Genomic DNA, 25,724 nt, shown 5'->3' on the forward strand with positions numbered 1-25,724 from the left:
TTTTGTTTCTACAATTCCTCCTAGGAGGAAAGAAGCAATAAAGCTGATAAAATTTCTCTGCAGACTACCCAGTATCTGCAGCTTTGGAGAACCGTTACATTACATGCTTCTTCTAATACTTAGAAAAAATTTAATCATTTCTAATAAAAAGCCCTTTAATACAAAAGAGTAACATTTAAAGACTTAATTTATAGTTTAATATTGCAATCCATGAGAATGAGGAAGAAGTATTTTATACACCATCAAGGCCATTTAATAAGAAAAAAATCACTACAATCCATTTTGTTTTTACTCAACTTCATAATCTACTCATCAAACACTAATAAAATTTCTATAATCGGGTTTATAATTCTTGAACAAATCCCTGTTAAAACTATCATGAAAGTATTTTTCCAATGAATCTGGTCCAGTATTTGTACACAGACAAAAATTTAGAAGATGTTCTATCTGGGCAATCACTTTAACTCTCTCTCTCAGTGCCTGCTACAATTAGGCAGGGCTGTGCCATTTCCCAGGAAGGGCCTAGGGCCATCAAGTACACCCTCTGACAAGGACAAAGGCTGCCACAAAGGCTGCCTTTGTGTCCTCACCCTCCACAGGGGTTTACTCTACCCATCTTGGGGGCCTGAGTGGTCCTGGCCACTAGGATGCACTGCACTCCAACTACTGCCTCCTCCCACAGACCCAATATATACATCTCAGGACCACGGTAGCACAGTAGTGGAGTCTGTGCAAAACATCAGTTATACATCAGAAGGGTCAGGGCACCTGGCCGGCTCAGCTGGAGAAGCATGTAACTTAATCTCCGCATCTTGAGTTCAAGTCGCATGTTGAATGTAGAGATCACTTAAATAAATTAAAAATCAGACCTCTGTCACTTACAACTGCCACAAGCTATACAATCTTGGGAAAGTCCTTCCAACTCTCTGGGTCTCCTGATGATAATAGTCACTTGGATAGGCTGCCATGAGACGAATAAAAAAAAAAAAATCTACAACAATCCTAAGTACAATTGGAATAAATAACAGTAATCATAAACAACCGCATTTCTTGAGCACAGACTGTGTGCCAGGCACCGTTCTTTGAGCACTTCACATGTACTAACTCAATCAGTTCTCACAATTTACAGTTGAGGAAACTGAGGCATAGTGATTAAGAAAGTCACAAGTAGGGATCCCTGGGTGGTGCAGCGGTTTGGCGCCTGCCTTTGGCCCAGGGCGCGATCCTGGAGACCCAGGATCGAATCCCACGTCGGGCTCCCGGTGCATGGAGCCTGTTTCTCCCTCTGCCTGTGTCTCTGCCTCTCTCTCTCTCTCTGTGACTATCATAAATAAATAAAAATAAAAATAAAAAAAAGAAAGTCACAAGTAGAGGAAGACTGGATTCAAAAATCAGATTAAAAAAAAAATCAGATAAATAGGGGCACCTGGGTGGCTCAGTGGTTGAGTGCCTGCTGTCGGCTCAGGGCATGATTCCATGATCCCGGGGTCCTGGGATAGAGTCCCACTTCAGGCTCCCTGCAAGAAGCCTGCTTCTCCCTCTGCCTGTGTCTCTGCCCCTGTGTATCTCGCATGAATAAATGAATAAAATCTTTTTTAGGAAAAAAAAAAATCAGACAGCGGCTCACCAAGCTCTTGGCCACTCTAGTTTACTGCAGCAACTATTAACTTTATGAGAATAACTTAAATCTATGGTTTAGACAACCAATACTACAGAATTTCAAAAACATTTTGTTTCTCTATAAATCAATTACAGGCAAGACTAAAATTCTGAAGCACTTTAGAGTCATTTCCAAGTTAAATACACATTTTTACCTAGAGCCCACCTACTTTATTAATAATGATATCTGCCTACTTAAAATTTATTTTTTATTTAATTCTTAAAATTTCTTTTTCTACCAGTACAGTTCAGTGGCAAAAAAGACTAGAATACTCTCTTCCTTTATAAATTTAAGAATCACATGGATTGGGTTACGTTAGGTTAGTACAATAATAACAGTAAACCTGGTGATTTAAGGATCTGATCTTTTTTTTTTTTAAAGATTTTATTTATTTATTCATGAGAGACACAGAGAGAAAGAGAGGCAGAGGCACAGGCAGAGGGAGAAGCAGGCTCCACGCAAGGAGCCCAATGCGGAACTCAAACCCGGGACTCCAGCATCATGCCCTGGGCCAAAGGCAGGCACTAAACCCCTGAGCCACCCAGAGATCCCTCAGAGATCCGGACCTGATCATTTAAATGGTGACTCTTTCCTGCCTGTTATGTGTGAGGAACTACATTCAGGTGTTTCTAGGACCAGTAAAGAAAACGAAAGCATTCTGCCATACAGAGCTTGCAGCTCAATGAGACACAGGAAGCAAGAGACAGATCCAGGAGAATTTCCATGAGAAAGCACACCTGTTATGAGGAATCCAAGCAAAGACAGAGATCCCATTCAACTGGGAGTTAATCAAAAAAAGCTTCATAAAGGAGGTGGCAAAAGAGATTGTGTTGGAGGAGGAAGGAAGCACATGTGAGTGAAGCCAATCCCGTGAAGGCCTGAGGACCACACCAGGGATGAGCATTTTGCTAACAAATCCCTGGGGGACTGAAGATCTCAGAAGGCAGCACTGTCCTGAGTATTGCCTGCCCTCTTAAGACAGTGATGAGAAGAACTGAAGCAAACTCTATATACATGCCACTCCAAGTTTTGCAGACACTTAATACTCAACAAATAAAGAGATGTTATTAGTGCAGGAAAAACATACAGGATAATTTTGCGCAGAGCGGAGTTTCTCAATCTCACAGTACTGGCTTTTGGGGCCAGATCATTCTTTTTTGGGGGGCTGTCCTGAGCATTGCTGGACGTTTTGATGCTTAGCAACAACTCTGGCCTTTCACCTCCAAATATGCCAATATTGGCCCCCCCTCCCACCCCATTTCCACAACCAAAAGTGTTTCCCCAATTGCCAAATGTGCCCTGGGGAGCAAAATCTTCCCTAGTTGAGAACCATCAGCCTCACCTTTTATACAAAAATGTAAAAATACTTAGAATTTTTTCCTTTCTCCATTCTATCTGAAAAATCTCTGCAGATAAAATGGATGGAGGACAGGGGAGAGAGCAACCTCTGCCTTCTTATGCGACAACCCCAATCTCTTAGTCCTCACAACAATCAACGTGCCCAAAGCTCTGCTCAGTTCAACAAGCTTGAATAAATTTGGTGACAATACTCAAGGTTCTAAATAGTACTTACTGCCCCCCAAGAGTCCTTTTACATAGGTAAACAGAAATTCAATCACTTTAATAAAACAAATATTAACAACCTTCTATATAATCTCATGCTAAATTGGCACAAATCCTGTCCATCTATTATGAACTACTTGTTCAGGACATCTAAAATGCCACCACTTCATACAAGCAACATATAAAAGCAGTTAAAAGAAAGAACCACTGTGAGCTGACATCATTTCTTAAAATTTATAACATTTGGAAGAATATCCAAAGGCAGATAGTACCTACCTATCACTGCCTCTGAACCACACTACTCTCTCCATGCATCTTTCAAAGCAAAACCAAAGACTCTCTCACTCAACAAGGGAAATCCCAGGAATTACACAGACCAACTGATGATCTAAGTAAGAAGGGCAGCTTGGCATTCCACAACTCCTCCAATTCCAGGAGGGTGGTCTGGAACAAGCCACAATGCCTCCCTTGGCCTTAGTTTCCTATCCATGCAATGCAGATAGTGCCAAATGGTAAGGAAGACTAACCAGCACTTAGCAAAGTTTGGATAACAGCTTAACTGAGAATTTTACTTTATCCTTGCCCCTTATTGAGGACTCAGTAATCTTTTTGAAGCTTAAGCTCACCCCAAGAACAAAGTCTTTTCTGTCCAAAAGGGTCAGTATTTGTTCTATTTGTCAACCATAGAGCATGAACTAGCCAAGCCCATCTCCCTGTGAAAGGAAGTACACTTTTCTTCCTTTTAAGCAGTATGTGGAGGGAGTGACAGTGCATAGTACAAATGAATGAAATCCATCCACCCACCCACCTACTGAGGAAAATGTGGGCAACTCCTTTAGGCCACACTTCGAACTAAGAACTATGAACTACGGCTGCATCACATGGTCTCCTTCCAACCATTCATTAATCATCACCACAAATGCACTCCCCTTCCTCTCCTCAGAAGAGAAGAAAATCCACTAACCCAAAGGTTCTCTATGTCCAAGTATTTTGTCGTCCTCAAGAGTTAACCAGCTGATGAGCCAACAAAACTTGTCTTGGGACCTTCCGTATATGCATTAACTGTTTAGATTTTGTTAATTGTTAATTAACTGATTATCTATCCATTAATTTTATTTTACCTTTGTATTTCCAACTTTAAATCTAAGTTCTAGTTTTTTTCTCCAAGATTCCAAAGATAAGCATTCTCATGGTTAAGAGCCTGAGATTTTACAATAAAAACCCACTGACATCTCGCTTCTATCACTTACTATGTGACATTGGGCAAATTAACTTTGTGCCAAAGCTTCCTCATCTAAAAAATGGGGATAGAGAATGCCTGGATGGCTCAGCAGTTTAGTGCCTGCCTTTGGCTCAGAGTGTGATCCTGGAGTCCCAGGATCGAGTCCTGCATCAATCTCCCTGCATGGAGCCTGCTTCTCCCTCTGTCTGGGTCTCTGCCTCCCTCCCTCCCTCCCTCTCTCTCTCTCTCTCTCTCTCTCTCTCTCAAGGATTGTATTCATTTATTCATGAGAGACAGAGAAAGGGAGGCAGTCCCACATCGGGCTCCCTGCATGGAGCCCGCTTCTCCCTCTGCCTGTCTCTCTGCCTCCCCACCCCCACTCTCTGTGTCTCTCATGAATGAATGAATGAATGAATGAATGAATGAATGAATGAATAAGTAGTGCATATAATCCACAAGCCCATAAACAAAAAACTGAAAGTCCCGGACTCTCAGCTACACTGAAATTTAAGTTCAACAACTCTGGCTAATGCTAAAATGTATAATATGGCATAATCATACAGTTCCTGCTCTGAACACTTCCATTTGCCCTACAAGTACTTCCCCGTGGTATCAACAACCCCATTTTATAGATCAAGAAGCTAGTATGGCAGTGATGGGATTTATCTAAATATGAATTATCTAATTACCAACCTAAAAAACAGAATCTAGGACTCCTAATATTTATGGCAAAATTACAGATTGGGCGAGGCTCATGGGGGCCTGTTGTAAATGCAAACGTTAAAGGGAATTATGACAGCTCCGCAATGGCCCCCAGCCTCAGTTCCAGGACACTTGGGTGATCTAAGGACATCTTTCCAGGGGTGTTAGAAAACATATCTAACCAAAGACATAGAGGCATGTTTTGTAGACACTGACACTGGCTGGCCAATTACCACTGTCCAAAATTACAGTGGGAAAATTGGGACAGAAGGAAATTAAAACATGTATCTCCCAACAATCTGTAATTAAGACAGGACTAAATCTTCCTCTTCCACTTCAGCTCACCCCCCAAATGAAGCCAAGTAGGCAACGTTTCCTAGACTGATAAAGGAGAGTGGCAACTTCACTGCCTAGAACAGAACGGAAAATGTTAGGAGGGGTGGGGAGATGATGCAGGGAGGGAGGACCAAGGAGAAGACAGAGACAGGATGAACATCTCAATTTAATGCAACCCAAGAAATACTCATGGCAAAGGATCTGCACATGGGTCATCCTAAGGCATGTTAATAGGTCACGTGTGCAGCGTTGTCTCAGGCACTTCCCAAGTGGTTTACAGCACCTTGGGATGCTTCTCTCTTCCCAAAAGTCAAATATAGATTAACTATTCATCATATAATGGGATAGATTTGATAGTACAGATTCAGTGGAAATGTACATCTATACATCCAGACTATCTGATGCCAGAAAAGCAGTTTCCTTCCCTACTGCCTATCACCAGTACAAACTGAAGTTAGTAAAAATCTTTCAAGACAGCCAAATGCATTCTTAGAGATTTTTTAGCTTAAAGACTACAATACAGAGTTGTTTCCATTTAGCTTACTCCCCTCAATGACACTCCTCTTTATGGGCCTTGCTTAATGTGCAACTTGCTCCATGAAGCACAGTACTACTACCATCCTCCAAACACTGGTTAGAACCAGCACAGGCCCCTCCAGCCCTACAGTCTTTTACCACTCTTCTATGCCTATGCCAAAGAGTGACAGGATCCAAAAGCTAGCACAGGCTTTCTCAAGCCACCCTCCCAGAAGCACAGTGTCCCTAGACAAGGGCACTACCAACCGCACTGTGTACTTCATTGGTCATTCCCCAACCACAACAGAAGACTAGGTTTGGAATTCTGTGTTTTGTCAACATAGAGAAATCTAAGTCTTCTGAAAGACTTATTAAAGGGTTAGGACCGGTTAGCTGGGAAAAGAATAATTACAGGAATTGACTTCATATACCTGAAGGGAAAATAAATTAAGCTAATTCAAAGTAGCTACCAAATCCAGAACCAGAAGCAAGCCAGGGGCAGGGGAAGGGGGAATTATGGGCAAACACATAGGCTCAATATAGAAATAAACTTTATAGCAGTATAAGAAGTAACAGATTCTCAAGATTCCCAAATGGCCAACCAGAGCCTTCTGTATCAGGTAGTAGTTATAAAATTTGCTCAAAATAAAACTTCAGGGGAGTCTGGCTGGCTCCATCAGTGAAACATGCGACTCTTGATCTTGGGGTTTAAAGTTCAAGCCCCACACTGGGTGTAGAGATTATTTAAAGATAAAATAAAATAAATCTCCATGATTCTTCATACCTTCATTACACAAAGCTTAATAAACTTGAAAACCCAAGTCAAAACTCAAGACCTAGGAAATAAATGAGAACACAAACACTTTATGGTAACTCCTATAAAATGTGTCAAACACTGAATCTTCTACTTTTAACTGAGAATGGGATTAGATCTATCAATACTTTAGTTACCATTTCCTAAATTAGGGGGCTGGAAATGAGAAAGAAAGCAAGAAGGAAATGAAAAAGTACAGAAGGGGGGACACCTGGGCTCAGTGGTTGAGCCTCTGCCTTCAGCTCAGGTCGTGATCCTGGGGTCCTGGGATGGAGTCCCACACATCGTACTCCTTGAGGGAAGCCTGCTTCTCCCTCTGCCTGTGTGTCTCTGCCTCTCTCTGTGTCTCTCTCATGAATAAATAAATAAAATCTTAAAAAAAAAAAAGTAAGGAGGGGGAGTAGGAAATGATCAAAAAGACCCTTTTATATAAGCTATTTAGGATTGTACCCTCAAAACTTCAGAAGACTATGTAGCATCTTCATTTAGTGAATAACTTAGAACAGATCAGACCGACTCCCTACAACCCACATTTTTTACTAATCTACCCCACGTATCAGTCTAAGATGGGAAATGAGAAAATAAATGATCTTTAAAAAGCAATGGGGGTGGGGGTGGTTCTGTTTAAAGCACTTAGGCAAAAGTGGACTTGTGTGACTCTTAAAAAGGGAAATGCTGCAAAAGCCTGGCTTCAACATTTCCCTCGACCTCATCAAATTTTAGATATTGAATTTGATGACAATTTAGAGGGGATAATTTTTGATGGTGGTTCTGACTAATGGTGGTTCAAGAAACAATCACATGTAACAGCAAAACTCTCCTACTCAAGAGAGAAGCGATATGTTCCCTTTTGCAACTTTCTGCTGTTGATAGCATACTTAGGACATAAAAGCATCACAAAAAGACAGATTTTCTTCCTACTATAAACGCAACAAAGAACCTAAAATGTCCAACTAGTCAAAAATTAAACCCAGATCAAAAAAAAAAACAATATCATAGTATTTTCTTAATATTCTGCACTAAATAATTTCATAGGCTCAGACTCCTATAATGAGCATGCCAAGTTTTGAACCACACCCAGCCGAAATAATTAATACACTTTGTGCGGTCCAATTTTATTTTTTTTCCTGTCTTCCTCCACCTCTGGTTGAAAGAGCCAAAACGTGTATTCCCCACTCTATCACAGGAAACAAAGCAAGGGAATTCCATCTAAACTGAAGGATGTCAAATTCCCAGGCACAGCCAGGCAGGATGTCAAAGGTCATACCTTATATTTGGCCAAAGAAAAATACTATTAATATTTTATAGCCAGAATGAATAACTATAAATCCGAAAGCTGTAACTTGATGAAAGATGGAAGAGGCATTAAATTCAAAAGTTTCCAAGCCTACACAGGTGTGCTGTCCTAGTGACATTCACGTTCATCTGCAAAACACATGTGGTCTAACAAGTCATAATGCTCTTATCAGTGGGCCCCTAATGGGAGGGCCCTGTGAAGAAAGGTCTGCAGGAAAGTGGCTAACGTATGTCAAGCTAAAGTCACAAAGTGACTGAGGGAGCAGGTGGACCCTGCCAGGAGATGAGCTTCTGTGCAAAAGGCAAGTCACAAACTCAAAAGTCTTGCTTAATAAAATTCTATGTCACTTTTTTATTTTTTATTTTATTTTTTTAAAAGATTTTATTTATTTATTCATGAGAGAGAGAGAGAGAGAGAGAGAGAGAGAGAGAGAGAGAAGCAGGCAGAGGGAGAAGCAGGTTCCATGCAGGAAGCCTGATGTGGGACTTGATCCCGGGTCTCCAGGATCACGCCCTGGGCCGGAGGCAGGTGCCAAACCGCTGAGCCACCGAGGGATCCCCTATGTCACTTTTTTAAATGAGTCCCTGAAATAGTCTCAGCAAGCCTCCCAGAAACATGCTTAACAGAGCGTGTGACTGAAGGGAGGGCTCTCCATTTCAAATCCCAGGGGTATATTCACAGTTAAGGATCACAAAGAATTTAGTCAGGAAAGGAATCCCTCTGATTCATTACCTTAGAATCTGAGAGGTTTAAAATTTTAATTTTATGCCTCTGACACCTTTACTTCTTCCTCCCAGTCCTCTTTAAAAGTTATTTGAAACACAAATGGAGGTGGGAAGTGTGAATGAGGCTTAATTGGAAGCCCTGAGCTGTCAATCGAAGTAGAATGATCTCAGCTCTTGACTTCCAGGACTGAATGTGTTTTCCCTTTTTTCTTCTTGCCTTTTATACAAACACAGGCGGAAGTCAAGTCATGGTTAGTCTAAGAACCATAGACATCAACAGCTTGTCTTTGATTAACCTCATCACAAAAAATATTTAACAGGGTCTAAGAATCTATGAATACATTCAGCATCTGACATAACCCAAGATCATTTACAGTGTTCAACAGAATTACATGGCACAGCAGTCATTTTAATTTTTTTCTTTGAAATACAATTTATAAGCCATGCAACTGAATGGTAATGAATTCTGAAACGGACTTTCAAACATGCACCCTTCCCAGTTTGTGGAGCAGAATGAACAGCATACATGTGAGCTACATATGTGTCAACATAACTCTCTCCATTTTATTCTCTCTCCCCTATTTTCTACCTTTAGATCAAAATAAAGCAAACACACTAAGAAATGCAATGGCACAAACTATAATATTCAAACTACTTATTAAATGGCTTGAAAAACCCAACTAAACTGAAAAAAATTACTCCAGAATATTTACTTCTGAGTTAGACACCACAGTGAGAAACTCCAGTTAGAAAGATCGTGAAGAAAGGCAGTCTCTGAAAAAGTGTAAAAAGATGGTGTGGGGACTAGCCCTCAAACACAGGGGGTCCATCTAAACATCCAAGTGTGAGCTGGGTAATTCCAACGCTGTGACAGCCATGCTTCTATATTTCTATTTTTGTAATCCTAAATCTGCTTTTTTGGTTGTTGTTGTTGTTGTTGAAGTTTGTTCTCTGTACAACCATTCAAAGATATCAAAATGCCATTTCAAGAAAACATCCCTGGAATACTGGGATATAATATTACAGCGCTCCTAAAAAGCACAGTGATCACAGCTGGGGAAATATCCATTATAGAACCAAAAAAGATGATGTACGTCACATCAAAACACACACCTAATTACAGGAATTTTTAACCTTAATACATTTCCTTAGCATTTATTTTTTAATTTTCCCCAATACTCCAGAAGAGAAAATAGCAATAAAAATCATCTGGTGATCTCTTCTAAAATGTAAAACCATCAAATACTGTGTTTGAAATCAGTATTATATACTACTACCACCACCACCACCACCCCCAAGAAAAAAACAGTGTTATAATCTGAAAGCCTGCATGTTAATGCAAATACGTATAACAAATATAAACCTAGGCCCTATATAATCAATTCTATTTCATGAATTCTAAGAGGTTCAAGAAAGCATTTGAGACACACAGGTAACAGAAGTATAGGAATCTTTTACATTCAACGTATGCAAACGTTCTAAAGGGACACTAAAAAGAAAATTAAGAGAGACCAATTAAGCCCCAGATTACATAAAAGTCAGTATGATGGTCCACAGGAAGCTTTCACATTCATTGCATGTAAATTTCATGATGGCACGCATATCTACCCATCCAGAGAGAAAAGGTTTATTACATTGAAATTCAGAGAGATGCAATCAGCTTGGTAGCCAGTACACAAACAACCTTAGTTGATATTTACAAGTTCTGCAAGTTCCCCTCTGCCTCCACCCCTCCCCCCTTCAGGGCTGGCCCCACAGACTGAGACAGAGAAAAGTCCCCAGATGCAGACAGGTGACATATCACTTGCCTTAAGATAGGTGGGTTTCTCCTACTTTCAAATCAAGTATAGTGGGCTGAACCTGACACTAAAACTTCATTGGTGTGACAAACTGATGATTCTGCAAATTACATGTCATGAATTCAAGAAACTACATCATCTCTGAAACAAAATTAGGGGACTGAAGACCGTTATCTTGATGCATTTGTCCTGATGTAACCCTACGCTTAAGGTTATATGAGAACAAGAGGGAAAAAATTACTTTCATGTCAAAATAGTACAATAAAATCCACATTTTGACTGTCACTACCTCAAGAATCTGCCAAAATAAGAGCCTCCAGCTAAACCATATGCAAACCATTTCCTTTGACCTTGCTTCCAAGCAACAAACTGTCTAAGGTATTTGATATTTACTTGTATAGACCATTCCCAAATATTTATGTGGTTATTTTGTTTTCAAGCTTTGAAGGACACATAATATTTAAACCCTAGGAATTATGTAATTCACTGTAATTGCTCTCTTCATATTCTATTTGAAATCCAAACCCATTTTTTTGTTTAAAGATTTTACCCATTTATTCATGAGAGACACACACAGAGAGAGAGGCAGAGACACAGGCTGAGGGGAGAAGCAGGCTCCACACAGGGAGCCAGACGTGGGACTCGATCCTGAGTCTCCAGGATCAGGCCCTGCGCAGAAGGCGGCGCTTAACTGCTGAGCCACCCGGGCTGCCCAAACCCATTTTTTTTTTCCAAACAAAGAATGTAGGGTAAGCCCTTTTTACCCTTACCCTCCCCCACCACTGAAAAGATAAAGACCTTCCCATTCTGTATGCAGGGATTTCTCACCTAGACAAGATGGATCTTCCATCAAGACACCTGTGGCAGGCTTCTGGGCGTGAAAATGGTAGAAGAAAAGCACTAATTTTCTAGATTAAAAAAGGAAAACTAAGGACACCTGGCTGGCTCAGTCAGCAGAGCATGCAACTGTTGAACTAGGGATTTTGAGTCCAAGCCCCATGGTGGGCAGAGCGCCTACTTTTAAAAAAGAGGAGGGGGACTGGTAGTGGGAGAGAGCAGAGAGGAGTTGAGGAGGCAAAGCTAAGTGCCTCCGGGGCCCTCATAACTATTTGAGAGGTACTGAAAAGATCTTTATCTGCCCACATAATTCAAGCTGGTTCTCCTCTTCCTCCTTCCTTCATTAGGCCTCTCTCTTGGCTAGAGTCCAAATAAGACTTAGAGGGTTAATCATGCTCTTTGAGACTTTCCTACTGCAGTTATAAAATGCAACCACCAAGATCCCCTCCCCTTCCTGATGTCAGGTTCATTTAACTACTTTCAAACTGTTAACTCAGCAAACCAATAATTGGAGGCCTCTCAGAGCAGTGCAAAGGCAGCTCTGTAACAACTTCAGGATCATGGCTGTAAAGAGAAAAACATTTTTTCTCAACTCTAATGTTTATCAGATCCCTAGTATAATAAAAGAAAGATTCATAAAACCATGACCCATTTTTCAGATTTGGGAGAAGTGGCAATTGAAAAAAATCTGTTTATCCAAAAAAGGTGTTGAATCAAAGAAAACAGGCCACCACCCCTTCTACTCACCGTCTAACAGCTCTGCTTTAATCAGAGGAGTTAAGCAGCATCTCCAAGCCACTAAGGTCACAAGATCAAGATCAGCTCAGTAAGTTAAGCCACAAGAAGTGACACACCGCAACTGAGACCACTATCATGTAGGGGGAGAAGTTAATCAAGGCAGGAAAAGATCTTCTTTTCAGATCTCAACGATCCACAAAGAGATGCTGGAACCAGTCACAGTGACAAAGGCAGCACCTTGGGACATCCACATCTGTGGCCAGCAGGAGTGTGAGGAGCAAGGGTTGTTGGAGGTAAGGGCACATCCCAGATGCATACCAATGAACCACCATCCCTAAGAATTAAAGAAGTCCTGTGACTCAGTATCAGTAAGGAAAGGCTACCTTGAAAAAAATGACTGTCCTCCCACAGATCTACAAAATGGCTCTGCCTCTCCTCCCAGGAGATGAGACCCCATACTCCTACCCTTCAAAATCATAACTAAGGGACACCTAGGTGGTTCAGGGGTTGAGTGTCTGCCTTCAGTCCAGGACCCAGTCCCACATCGGGCTCCCTGCATGAAGCCTGTTTCTCCCTCTGCCTGTGTCTCTGCCTCTCTGTGTGTCTCTCATGAAAAAATAAATAAAATCTTTAAAAAACAAACAAAAACACAAAATCAGAACTAAGATAAGACACAAGTTAAAGAATGAAGATGTTTTACATCTCTCTCAACTTACAGAATGAAAAGACCAAAGATGAGCTGCAATTTTGAACCTCGCTTATCTACAAACATTAACAGTGGGGGATAAAACAGATTGGCCAATTACAGATTTCCTAGCTGCTTTTGACTAGTTTACCCTGACATCACTAGCAATCACACAGGTGCAAAATCCTGGTGTGATGTGAAAGCTGTTTTGTCCCCCTGGAAGATAACTTACACATTTAATAAAACCTCATAGTATGAGGTTCGGTTTGTTTCCCTGTCCCTCACTCCCCTATCCCCAAACATTTTACAAGACATGCTGTCTGTATGTATTACATACAGGTATGTATATACAACTAAAATAGCTTTCTACATTTCTCCAACACTTGTTATTTCTAACATGGCTAATAGTTTTTATAGATGTGTATTTGTGCCTTTTGCTGTACCCCAATACATTTCCTATTGCATATATCTTTAAGTTCTCCATAAGCTAGCGTGGCTCACTCACAAATATTCAGAATGCATTAAGTTCCGTATCTGCCTGGTTATCACTTTTAGGTTTAGCATATCCAAATTTAACTTCCTGTGGATCCAATGAAGTATCTCATTATAGACTCCATTCCTAGACTAAAGTCAGTGTTGGTAAAGACATATAATATAAGGAGAAAGCTATCAAGAAGTTCTAGTATTTAGCTAAGGCAATACTAGAACTGATATTTAAATTTTATTTTTTTAAAGATTTTATTTATTTATTCATAGACACACACACACACACACAGAGAGAGAGAAAGAGAGGGGGGGGCAGAGACACAGGTAGAGGGAGCAGAGAAGCAGGCTCCACGCAGGGAGCCTGATGTGGGACTCAATCCCAGGTCTCCAGGATCACGCCAGCCGAAGGCGGCACTAAACCGCTGGGCCACCGGGGCTGCCCTGATATTTAAATTTTAAAGCATCTTTGGAAGCCAGTAACTTTCCCTCACAGTGGCCCTAAGTATATTTTAAGATTGCTAACTCTTAACTTTAGAATTTCTCATTTTTTCAAAAAAACAAGAATTATGTTTAACAATGAGCTTTCTTTGTTTAAATCACTCTGCTCCCAGGACACAAGAGTATGAAGGTTAGGTTTTGTTTTTAAATAAACTCTACCCCCAAGGTGGGGCTCAAATTCACCACCCCTGAGATCAAGAATCACATGCTCCACTCACTGAGCCAGCCAGACATCCCCCTAAAGGTTAGTTTCAAAGAACAGACCTGGCAGCCCAGGTGGCTCAGTGGTTTAGCGTCGCCTTCGGCCCGCAGGTGTGGTCCTGGAGACCTGGAATCAAGTCCCACATCAGACTCCCTGCATGGAATGGAGCCTCCTTCTTCCTCCGCCTGTGTCTGTGCCCCCCACCCCCGTGTCTCTCATGAATAAATAAAAATCTTTAAAAAAATAAAAATAAATAAAGAACAGACCAAGCAAAAAGCTAAGTATTTTGTAAATACCTATTATTCATATACTTTTCTTGTGAGGGAGGGTGCTGGGAAAGGGTGCAGATGGAGAAGAGACTCAAAAGCAGACTCTGCTGAGCAAAGAGCCAAACAGAATCCTGCAAACCTGAAATCACAACCCGACCTCAAGCCAAGAGTCTGACACTTAACCAACTGCACCAGCCAGGTGCCCCATGTCTACTATTCATATTAAGTCAATTATGTAATATGTTCCATTACCAAATTCTGTATATGAATTTTAAACCAGATGCAGTACATTCGCTTTATTTGCATTCCATAGGTTTCTATGTTTATGAGCATCTCTAAGAAACTGAATTTTAAAAACTAAAAACTTGACTATTTTCATAATTCCTTTTATTATAAAAACAAAGATATAATTTCATAGGAAAAAAAATAATTCCATAGAAAAATTTGGTCTAAAAAAGAAAAAAAGAAAAATTTGGTCTATCACACTATTATTTTCATAATATATATAAAGTCTGATTTTTTTAAAGATTTTATTTATTTATTAATAGGAGACAGAGAGACAGAGAGAGGCAGAGACATAGGCAGAGGGAGAAGCAGGCTCCATCAAGGGAGCCTGATGCAGGACTTGATCCCAGGACTCCAGGATCACACCCTGGGCCAAAGGCAGGCGATAAACCGCTGAGCCACCCAGGGATCCCCCATAAAGTCCAATTTTAATCTGACAATAGTCTACCTATACTTTTCAAACTTCCTGTGTTTCATATTATCACTCAGAGAAACTGATGCTTCCCCATTTTCATGCCTTTATGAATGTCAAACAATCACTCTGAAAACCAATTTAAAGAATAATCTGATGGATTAGAAAAACAGTGTGCCAATGGATAGATACATGACAAAGCAAGTATAGAAATTAGCAGTTATACAGGTGTTCAATGTAGAATTCTTTCAATTTTGCTGAACATATGAAAAATGTTTTTTAGAACAGGGATGTCTGGGTGGCTCAGTGATTGAGCGTCTGCCTTTGGCTCAGGCTGTGATCCCGGGGTCCTGGGATAGAGTCCCACATCAGGCTCCCCAGAGGGAGCCTCCTTCTCCCTTTGACAGTGTCTCTTATAAGTAAATAATCTTTTTTAAAAAGTTTTTTAAATGGTCTTTTGGTTTTTTTTCTCTTTTTTTAGATTTTATTTAACTTATTTGACAGAACACGCACATACAAGCAAGGGAAGCAGCAGATGGAGAGGGAGCCTGAAGCAGGGCTCGATTCTAGGACTCTGGGGATCCTGACCTGAGCCAAAGGCTTTATGGACTGAGTCACTCAGGTGCCCCTGAAAATTTTATAATGAAATCTTGGGAGATTAACATCCCATTTTCAAGGTCCATCTCAATGGCCAATACAGAATACTATTTTTCTTGATGGCATTTAACCCTTTCTATCATGTACTATAGTTACTTATAGGTTATACCATCTCCCTACAGGATCTACGTTTGAATCATTTTTCTATCATTCTGATGCATCTAGTACAAACAATATCCTGTACACAAAAATCATTTAATAAGTGAGGGAAATAATAAAAGTACTTTGACCATCTACAGAAAATAATCATGGATCTTTATAGTTATACTAGTATGAACACTAACACATCATGAGCGTACAGAAAGCTAAAATATAAAAGACCCATGGTTCAAGAAAAATTTTTTCACAACTATATATTTACAATATAACAGACAATATAACATGCAGACATCAAATTATAATACACAACAGCGTGAATTAAGAGATCACCAGGCATTCACTGAGAGAAGGCAAAAATGCCTTCAGGCAGGAACTAAGAACAGACCTGAGCTTTGCAGACTAAGGAAAATTTTTAGAACTTCCAGTAGAGGCATGAGATGACCCAAGTCCTGGGGACAGGACGGTCTAGAATTTAAAGAAGAAACCTAACCTACGTGAATGACTAAAAAGAGGGAAGTTAACATCTCCAGAGACAGAAGAGCTAACAGACTTGAGGGCACTAAGCAGCAAGAAAAGAGTAAAGAGAACATCCAAGTCGACAATTAAGGAAAGGGTTAACCACCTAGACCATAAACACAATCAGGGAACTCAGGATGGGAATCTCATCTCAGAGTAAGAGGAAATATAGCATGCTTCGGTTTAAACATGTTCCATGAGAGGTGAAAGTGGAACATGTATGGCCCTTAAGTAACTGGAAACCAGGACAACAGAGGGAATAAGTTATCTAGAAAAGAACACAAGAAAAAGTCCACAACTTGTCCGGAGGTATCTTTAGGTTTGAATATAGAAGAAAAAAATAATGAGTTACTCAACCAGAGGAGAAGCCAGAATGAAATGAGGATAGTCCAATGTAACTGAGTTCCCAGTAAGAAAGGAAGCAGTGGTCAACGGGAAACTGAGAAAGAAGACTTAGACACTCCCCTGAGCATCCTTAGTGACTTCTTTTTTATATGTATATAAATTTTATTATTTATTCATGAGAGACACAGAGACATAGGCAGAGAGAGAAGCAGGCTTCATGCAAGGAGCCTGATGTGGAACTTGATCCCCAGACTCCAGGATCACGCCCTGGGCTGAAGGCAGGCACCAAACTGCTGAGCCACCCAGGGATCCCCTCATTAATGACTTCTGACCATAAAGACGGCAAGCTTCAGTAATCCTGAGAAACCAAAAATCGGGGGTCACAGAAGCTCATCACACAGCTCCAGCTCACTTTCTTCTGTAAAAAAATATAGCCTGAAATAAAGAACACATGTTGCATCTCTGTCCTCATTTAAAGTAATGCATTAGGGACACCTGGGTGGCTCGGTGGTTGAATGTCTGCCTTGGGCTTGGCTGGGGGAGTGATCCCAGGATCTGGGATCAAGTTCTACATCGGTCTCCTTGCGGGGAGCCTGCTTCTCCCTCTGCCTGTGTCTCTGCCCCTCTCTCTTGTGCGTCTCAAATAAATAAATAAATAAATAAATAAATAAATAAATAAATAAATAAATAGATAGATAAATAAATAAATAAATAAATAAATAAACAAACAAACTTAAAGAATTTAAAGTAATGCATTAAGGTGAAAATTCACTAAATAATAAACTGCAAAGGGACTGCAAATTTAGCTTTCTAATTTTATTTGGCATAATATCAAAACTAGTTCACTTTTTTTTTAAAGCTTATGTCAGAGCTATATAAGGATGGATGAAAAAGAAAAAAAAAAGAAAAAAAGGAAAGCATCCCAAAAGCCTTCCAAGTGGCAAGAATAATTCGAACCAAGCCTCAGTATTTGCAGTGCTTAACCCACAAATTTATACCATAGGCTGACTGAATGAAGTAAAGTGGGATGCCAATGAGGGGAGGAGGAGGCTTTAAAAAACCATACGAAATCACTAATGTACAAAAGTTCATGTTCACATTTCATATGTTGCTTAGGAAACCACAAATAAGCAGTAATTCTCTACAAAGAATTTCTGTGTCACTGACATGAGTTGTTAGTCCTTATCAGGAATTAGTAAAAAGGGAGAATTCTTCCAGACTTTGGTATATTTACATACAGCATATCCACTGGAACACAAGCCCTCACCCCTTCAGACACCAAAATATACACTTCTCAAGTTCATCTGATCCCTTCTGTTTGATAACTGAGGAGAAGCCCATACCAACTTCAGAATTTTGTACACATCAAAAAAAGGTGGTTATCTGACCCAAGGCAGGTCCCAGGGGGTTGCGCCAAAGGCAAGTCTCTACAAGTTGTCACTGTGAAGGCCAAGGCAAACGTTGAAAGAAACAGGGCTAGATCCATTCTGCTCACTTAATATTCCCATGCTCTGTACAACTAAACGCTCCTTTGCTCTCTCCAATCACCATAGGGTTTATCCTGCCTCTCCAAGAGGATTCCAGGAAGCCCCAAAGTTAGGGCACACAAGCAGAAAAGAAAAAAAAAAAAAATCAGCCAATTAAATTCCCATGATGCCAGGTACTGGGTACTTTCCAAGGGCAGAGTGTTCTAGAAAAATGCAAATAATTCAGGCTCTCCAAAGAAATTCCAGGCAAATACAGACAGCTGCTATCTTAAAAAATCATACAGAATTGTAGTCTAGGAGCTTGGATGGAGAGGCACAGAAACAGGCAAAACATTTTCAGCCTATCAGGGATTCTAACTCACCACTGAGTATTCTTTCCACTCCCTCCCTGTTTTATACGTACCCTTAGAAAGAGTCCCTGTGCAGCTCATGGTATCTAGCCACATTTGTGTTCAATGCCAATGTGATAGCCTCTCAGTAAGAGGGGGTGGAGAGGTTGTCTCAATGAACTTTAACCTTTTTTTTAAAGTTTACATGAAGGTGCCTGGGTGGCTCAGTCGACTGCATCTGCCTTCAGCTCAGGTCATGATGCCTGGGGTCCTGGGGGTCCTGAGATCCAATCCCTTGTTGGGCTCCCTGCTCTGTGGGGAGTCAGCTTCTTCCTCTGGCCGTCTCCCCTGCTCACGGGCACCCACGCACACTCTCTCAAATAAATAAAACCTTTTTAAAAAATAAAGTTTACATGTTAATTCAGAATGTCTTCTTTCCTGTATTTAAGTGTTTGCCACTCTAAGCTGAAAAAAAAATCAAAAATAGAAATCACCACTCTGACCACATCTCTCCTAAAGATCTGCCACAAAACCATAGGTAAAATAAAAATAAAATTCTTATAATCGTCAATTAAGGGATTCATACTTGACACCAACACCAATTTTGGAATTACTGGGAGGAAAAAAAGTGCCAGCCATAAGACCTTGGTCCCACCTACCTTTTTCAGTCTTCAGCAAATATGATCTCAATTTGGCTGCATAATTCCCTTACACATTTTTAATGTTCTTACCTCATGCTCCCTTCCCCAATACATATATTAAAATCTTCACTACGCTGTAAAACAAGGTTTTCATCAAGGTAATTTCAGTAACAAAACTGTAAGTTGGCCTCACTGGGAGGCCATTCTGTAAGTTAGAGTGTGCAGCAAGAAAACAGCTGTCATCCCTGCACTAAGGACTGTGGCTATTTAAATCACTCCACCTGCAAATTACAAATCTGAATTACAGATGATGAATTTTAAAATTTTAAAAAAAAAACATTTTTCAAACAATCAGTTGACAGGCCAAATTTAAAGAAACATCATTCCAAAATAAAGAATATCTGAGATATCTGTTAAAATTTTAAGTTGCTTTAAGTCTCATTGTTAATTGTTGAAGCATTCTTTTAACACAGATGCTCCAAATGCCAAAACAAAAAACAAGAGTCAACTTAAAACTGCCACTGTGGGGGAGGGGTTGGGGAAACAGAATCAGAGCTCAGGATACTACTTCCCAAGCTCTAGAAAGCTTTCTATGTTGGGGGGGGAGGGGGAGAGACACACGACTGATCTTGGAAATGAAGTTTCACTATTTATAAATAGTGTACATGGTTTAAAAGACCCCGGGGTTTTCCAAAAGTCTTAGCTCCCACTTTGAGTGTAACCTTACGACAGTTATAGCCAATATTAAAACAAGTGTAAAGCAGATGTAATGTTTCAGGTGTAATGTACTATCCCTACAAATACAAAATGCATAACATGCAAATATAACCAGTGTCCATGGAACTAGTTTATAAACTCTTTAACAGCTTTTCAACTATTCTGTCCTATGCAAATAATTCAAATTCTCTGGCAGCCCCAGGAAGTTAAAGCACAAGAAACTATATTTAATTAAAGATTCAGTCTAATTCCCAGTAGTAAATCACAGGAAATATTTAGTTCCAAAGCAGCCTCTCCTCAGTTCTAAAACAGTTAGGTTTTGGTTGATTTGCATTTTAAATTTGATCTTTTTAAGCTAAAAGTCAGAATAAAATTTGTCCCTTTTATGAATCTTTAAAACAGGTTTGTTTTTCGAATCTGAGAAACTTGGTTTTAACAAATAACTCATTTTTATGAAAACTGTAACCAGAAGACTAGGTATGAGTTAGAATACTTAAGGTTGTTTCTTTTCTGCTTAAAATATCCTTTTACTCAAAGTGAAAATGCACTTGCTGTAATCTGACTTGCACCAACGGACTCTCATTACACCTGAAACATTTACTCACTCGAGAATGGCAGCCTGCTCCCTCCCAAAGCCGCACTAAGAGCTGCCACTGGGCCTCCAGCCTCCAATTCTGAACAGATTAAACATTCTATGATCACTTAATGGATCTTCTAGCTACGATAAGCATATTCTTAAAGATAAAATTATAATTGCATTTGGGCAAAAAAAATTTAGAACAATTAAGAAACCAATAAAAAAAATAGTTGGGGGCTTGATTTGGCCTTAGAATCTTTTTAAATTTTGGGACCCCCGGGTGGCTCAGCAGTTGAGCGCCTGCCTTCAGCCCAGGGCTGAAGTCCCTGGAGTCCCAGGATCGAGTCCCACATTGGGCTCCCTGCCTGGAGAGGCCTGTTTTTTCCCTCTGCCTATGTCGCTGCCTCTCCCTCTCTCTCTGTGACTCTCGTGAATAAATAATCTTTAAGAAAAAAAAAATAAAGCACTAAAATTTAAAAGTCTAGGTTATATTCCTGGTTTAAGAACACCCTAGTTTGGAATCCCTGGGTGGCTCTGCAGTTTGGTGCCTGCCTTCCGCCCAGGGTGTGCTCCTGGAGTCCTAGGATCCAGTCCCACGTCGGGCTCCCAGCACGGAGCCTGCTTCTCCCTCTGCCTGTCTCTGCCTCTCTCTCTCTCTCTCTCTCTCTCTCTCTCTCATGAACAAATAAAAATCTATTAAAAAAAAAACAAAAACACACACACACACACACACAAAAACCCTCTGGTTTAAGGCCATGAGAGGCAAAACTAAACATAATCCCCAAACACTGCCTTCCTCCATCTTGAAAAGCCCCTCCAGCTAACTGAAGTACATTGTATCCATTTCCAAGGACTTAAAAGAACGGTGTAGGCACACACAGTACTTTGAATATCCAAAAAAAAATTTTTTTTTCTTAAATGGCAAACTCTGTATAATAAACAACTCAAGCAGGGTTGATAGATGAGCAAGTCAAGTACTTCAAATGTTAAACTGGATTCCGCAGACAATCCTGATTTTGTGGCTTAAAAGACCACATACCAACCAACCTTAAGAGGAGGACGCACTTTACTTTTTTGAAACACTCGGTAAAACTGCGTATAATGTCTAATAATGAGATTGTAACTGGTACCTTTACTCTAAAACACATTTTGGAAAAAAAAAAATCCTGGCTCCTTCTCCACGAACTTCACTACGTTATGAGTAACTTGACCTTTCTGACACACATTAGCCACAGACATGACAGTGTGTGTAAAACCACCGTGGTGTAGCCAACTGAGCAGCAAAGATCAATCTCAATTATGCCGCACAGTCAGGATAAGGGGTGAGAAAGAAGTTCTCCACCAAACTTTCCTCTCTCTCCCTCCACCTGTGCCAGTGAGAAACTGTCAGCTTCGGAAGGCCGCACGGGGAACGGACCTCCGCGGGAGCCCCCCCAGGCCGGTCCTAAGCCCCCGGGGGTTTTCCGCCTCCCAGGACGGAAGTACCTGTCCCCACCCCGAATCCCTCCGGGCCTCCCTCTCTGCCAGGCAAAAAGGACCAGGCGCCTCATCCACAGTCCTCGATCGAAGCAGGACGTCCCCTACTTCGATCACGTTCCCGGGCTGCGCACCTCCGCTGGGAACGCCCCCAAAGTACTTATCACAAAGCCCCCTGCCTTGCCCCTCGCTCCCGTACTTCCGAAGCTCGGGAACACTTAGGTGGCAACGCGACAGAAAAGGTACACACACTCCCAGCTCCCGTCGCCCTAGGCAGCCTCTCCACGCTAATTAAAGGCCTCGGCCGTGGGCGAGGCCAAGTTTGGGGGCACTTCCTGGCGGAGGGAAGCGCTCGCAGCGCAGCCCCGCGGCCCGGCGGGGAGCGGCGCCCCGCGCCGGCGCGCTGGCCCTTTAAAGGCGCTGTCGGCCTACGCCTGCGGCCCCTCCCTCGCCGCCGCAGCCCCCGCCCCCGCCCCCGCCCCCGCCCCCGCCGAGGGTCACACTTGAACTTTAGCTCGCCCCGCGCCGCCCGGCGCCCGCGCTCCGCAGGCGGTGGCCGCCTCTAAGCACGTGTTGGACGCACCGTTCGGGCTCGGCGCGCCCGGGACCCCGGCCCCCTGTACTCGAGGCCACTCCGCAGGAAACCAAAACAAAGCAAAACGTACGCCGGCCTCCAAAACTGCGCTGCCAGCCCCCGGGGCCGGCTCGCGCGCGACCCGTCCCCTCCACCTACAGCTCGGTCCCCGGGCGGCGGGGCCCCGAGGAGCCTCGCCGCGCCCTCCTCCGCCCCGCGCGGCGGAAACAGCTCTGCGGCGCAGCCCAAGGCTGGGGGGACGCGCGCCGCGGCGGCGGCGAAGAGGAGCCGCCCTCAGCCCTCACGGTCCCGGAGGGAAGGGAGCAGCGGCAGGAGTCCTCCCGGTCGTGGGGCAGCAGCTCCCAGGAAACCGCTTCCTCCTTTCACTGGCGAACTTTTCCGCCCGCTCTGACGTCCACTTGTAGTACTTCCTTCACTCCCCAATTCTCCAGCGAGCCGCCTTCCCCGTCCCGCTCGAACTCTCCCTCGGCGCGCTCACACACACGGGTTCCTGCGCCCCGACAGGTCTCGGGCCGACCCACCGCTCACATCTGCCGCTTCTGGCGCGCCCCCTGCGCGCGCTGCCCGCGTGAGGCCGAGCGAGCGTCCCGCTGCGCCTCACCTACGCCAGCACGACCTCAGGTGGAGGCGGGGGTCCCCGCGCCCCCGCCCCGTCCGGCCGCGCGCCCCAAAGCCACTCACCTTCCAGCCCGCCGAGCTGTTGCTGTCACCCTTATCCTTGAAGTAGGGCACGCTCTTGACCATCCACTCGTAGATCTGCGACAGCGTGAGCCGCTTCTCGGCCGAGCTCTCGATGGCCTTGGTGATGAGGTCGGCGTAGGACAGGTTGCCCCACGCGTTGCGCCGGGACGAGCTGCTCTTGCGCGGCTGCCCCGCGAGCGGCCCGGTGGCGGCCGGGGGCACCGGCGGGTGCTGAGACAGCGGCCCGGGTGGCGGCGGCTGCGGCGGCGCCGGGTGCAGGCAGCCCGCCTCCGGGCCCTGGAAGTCCCCGCACAGTCCCCCGGTGGCGGCAGCTGCGGCCGCCGCCGCCGCCGCCACCGCCGCCGCCGCCGCCGCGGCCGCCGCTACGGAGCCCGGCGCCTGCTGGAAGTCCCCGGTCTCCTCCAGCAGGCTCAGGTTGCTCATGAAGTCGGCGTTGACAGCGGCCGCCGAGGCCGAGGGCAGGCCGGCGGCGGCGTCGGGGTTGGCGGCCGCGCCGCCCGACGGCGCCGGGCTGGAGGTGGCCGAGTTGGACTGGCTGAACTCCGGCCTGGGCAGCGGCCAGGTGCACGAGCGCGGCCGGGGCAGCGGCTCGAAGTCCGGGTCGATCTCCACCACCTGGGGCGCTTCGGCCATGGTGACCCCCACCCCTCCCCCAGCCGAGGAGAGCCGAGGGGTCGAGCGCAGTGCGGGGGGCCGGTCCGGGATTCGCGGGGGCGAGGTCGGCGCCTCGAGACGAAGAAAACCGGGACGGAGGTGCGGCGGAGTGGAAGCGCGAGCCCAGAACTTAACTTCGCGGGTCCATCACCATCGAAGCTCTTCCAGGTCCGCTGCACGGGCGGGACCGCAGGCCGGAGTCGCCGGGCGGGGCGGCGGCGGGCGCCGCACTCCTGCCGACAGGGCCGCGGAGCGAAGGACGGACGGACGGACGGACGGACGCCGCGGGCCGCTCGCTCCACCGGTCGCGCGGCCGCAGCGCTGCTGCCTGTTGAATGCGGCGGCGGCGGCGGCAGCTGCAGCGACTACGCTGCCGCCCGACTTACGGGATCTGCCACCGCCCCCCGCCCGCGGCGGCGCGCGCGCCGGCCCGCCCCTGACTGACAGCGCGCGCGGCCAATGAGCGTGCGGCGCCGCCGCTCGAGCCGCCAGTGGTCGCCCGCCGGGGCGGGGCCGCTTGTCCACCGGGAGGCGGCCGTGGCCGGGGGGGGGGGGGGGGGGGGGGGGAGCGGAGTGTTTTTCTCTTTCACACACTCGCTTTTTTTTGGATCTCTGTCATTATTTTCTGGTAAATCTCAAATGTTTCTGTGCGTCTCTCGCCCTCTCGGCGTTCTGATTGCTACGAGGCGAACCGGCGCGGAGGCGGCGACACTTTGTTTACTCCTGAGGCGCAAAGCCGCGCGCTCGGGGAGCTCGAGGGGAGCGAGTCTCGCTTCGCCTCGACCCCGCGGGGGCCCGGAGCGGCGGGGCGGGGGCCGGGGCACGCTCCTCGCTCGGCCGGCGCCGGGTGGGCGCGGGAGGCGGCCTCGCGGAGTTCCACTCAATCGCCCCCTTCTCGGCTCCACCCACGATTTTTTTTTTCTTGGCAACGAAACGTGGGGAAGTCGGTGGGTCTGTTTTCGTGTTCTGTTTCCTTTACCCGCGGTCGGCCAGGCCCTCCGGCCTCCGCGCGCGCTGCACAGCGCCCCGGCACCTGGGCCCCCGCGCGCTCCCCGCCGCCCCCGCCCCCCGCCCCCCGCCCGGAGCCCACCTGTCCGCACCCGCGAGCTGCGCCTCTGCGCTTCGGCCTCACGGGGGACCGGGCGTGCGGCCCGGCGGCCGCCAGGGGGTTCGTTCCATTCCCCACCTGACCCGGCGCGGGCCGAAGACGGCCCCATTCCACACGCACACGGGACCCGAACGCCGCCAGCCAGTCCGCGTGCCCCCGGCGGGGACGTGTCCCGGGCGGGAACCGCAGACTCAACAGTCCAGGGCGGCGGGGAAGGGATCAGAGAAGAGCGTGTACGCAGAGCCTTGTCACTTTATTACTTACCCCTAACTAAGTCCAGCTTCTTGTGATGCCTTTGCTGTCTAGGATGCAAGAAGTAAGGTGTCGGGAAATAAAAGCGCAACGGGGGTAAGACCACACCTGGGGTTCAGCCCTGCCCCACCCCCAGGTTCCTTTAAACTGTTTGCCGCGAGCGTCAACCCCAGCACCAAAACCACCAGCCCAGCCCACTTTTCCCCATCTGAGCTCCAGGTCCTGGACATCCTGTCGAGATCAATGGGGCCAACGTAGACAATGGTCCTTATGTTTCTGGGAGCAAAAGAAACGGTTTTCACGAAACAGTTCTTTGTTTTGTTTTGCTTTTGTAGGAGGCATCTCCTTTCAGAGGGACGGGATCCCTTAGGATGGAAGATTGACAGTAGGGTTTTCAATATCTTGTCCAAAATGACAGCTCCCAATGATTTCAGAAATCCCCTTTTTCTTACAGGTAAGTCTTCAATTGAAAAGTGGGACACCTGGGTGCCTCCGCACTTGAGAGTCTGCCTTCGGCCCAGGG

At 44.8% G+C, this 25,724-nt stretch overlaps 1 protein-coding gene across 1 annotated transcript in view; it reads right to left on the minus strand.

The window, feature by feature from the left end:
- Positions 1-23,957, minus strand: part of FOXO1 (forkhead box O1) — a 102,502-nt gene extending 78,545 nt beyond the window's left edge. Inside the window, exon 1 of the mRNA XM_055317177.1 lies at positions 23,167-23,957. Coding sequence (XP_055173152.1) covers positions 23,167-23,820 — 654 coding nt within the window. The 5' untranslated portion in view covers positions 23,821-23,957. The remainder of the gene's footprint in view (positions 1-23,166) is intronic.
- Between the last annotated feature and the right edge of the window lie 1,767 nt (positions 23,958-25,724).

The sequence above is a fragment of the Nyctereutes procyonoides genome, unplaced genomic scaffold (assembly GCF_905146905.1).
Source record: "Nyctereutes procyonoides isolate TBG_1078 unplaced genomic scaffold, NYPRO_anot_genome, whole genome shotgun sequence".
Lineage (NCBI taxonomy): Eukaryota > Metazoa > Chordata > Mammalia > Carnivora > Canidae > Nyctereutes > Nyctereutes procyonoides.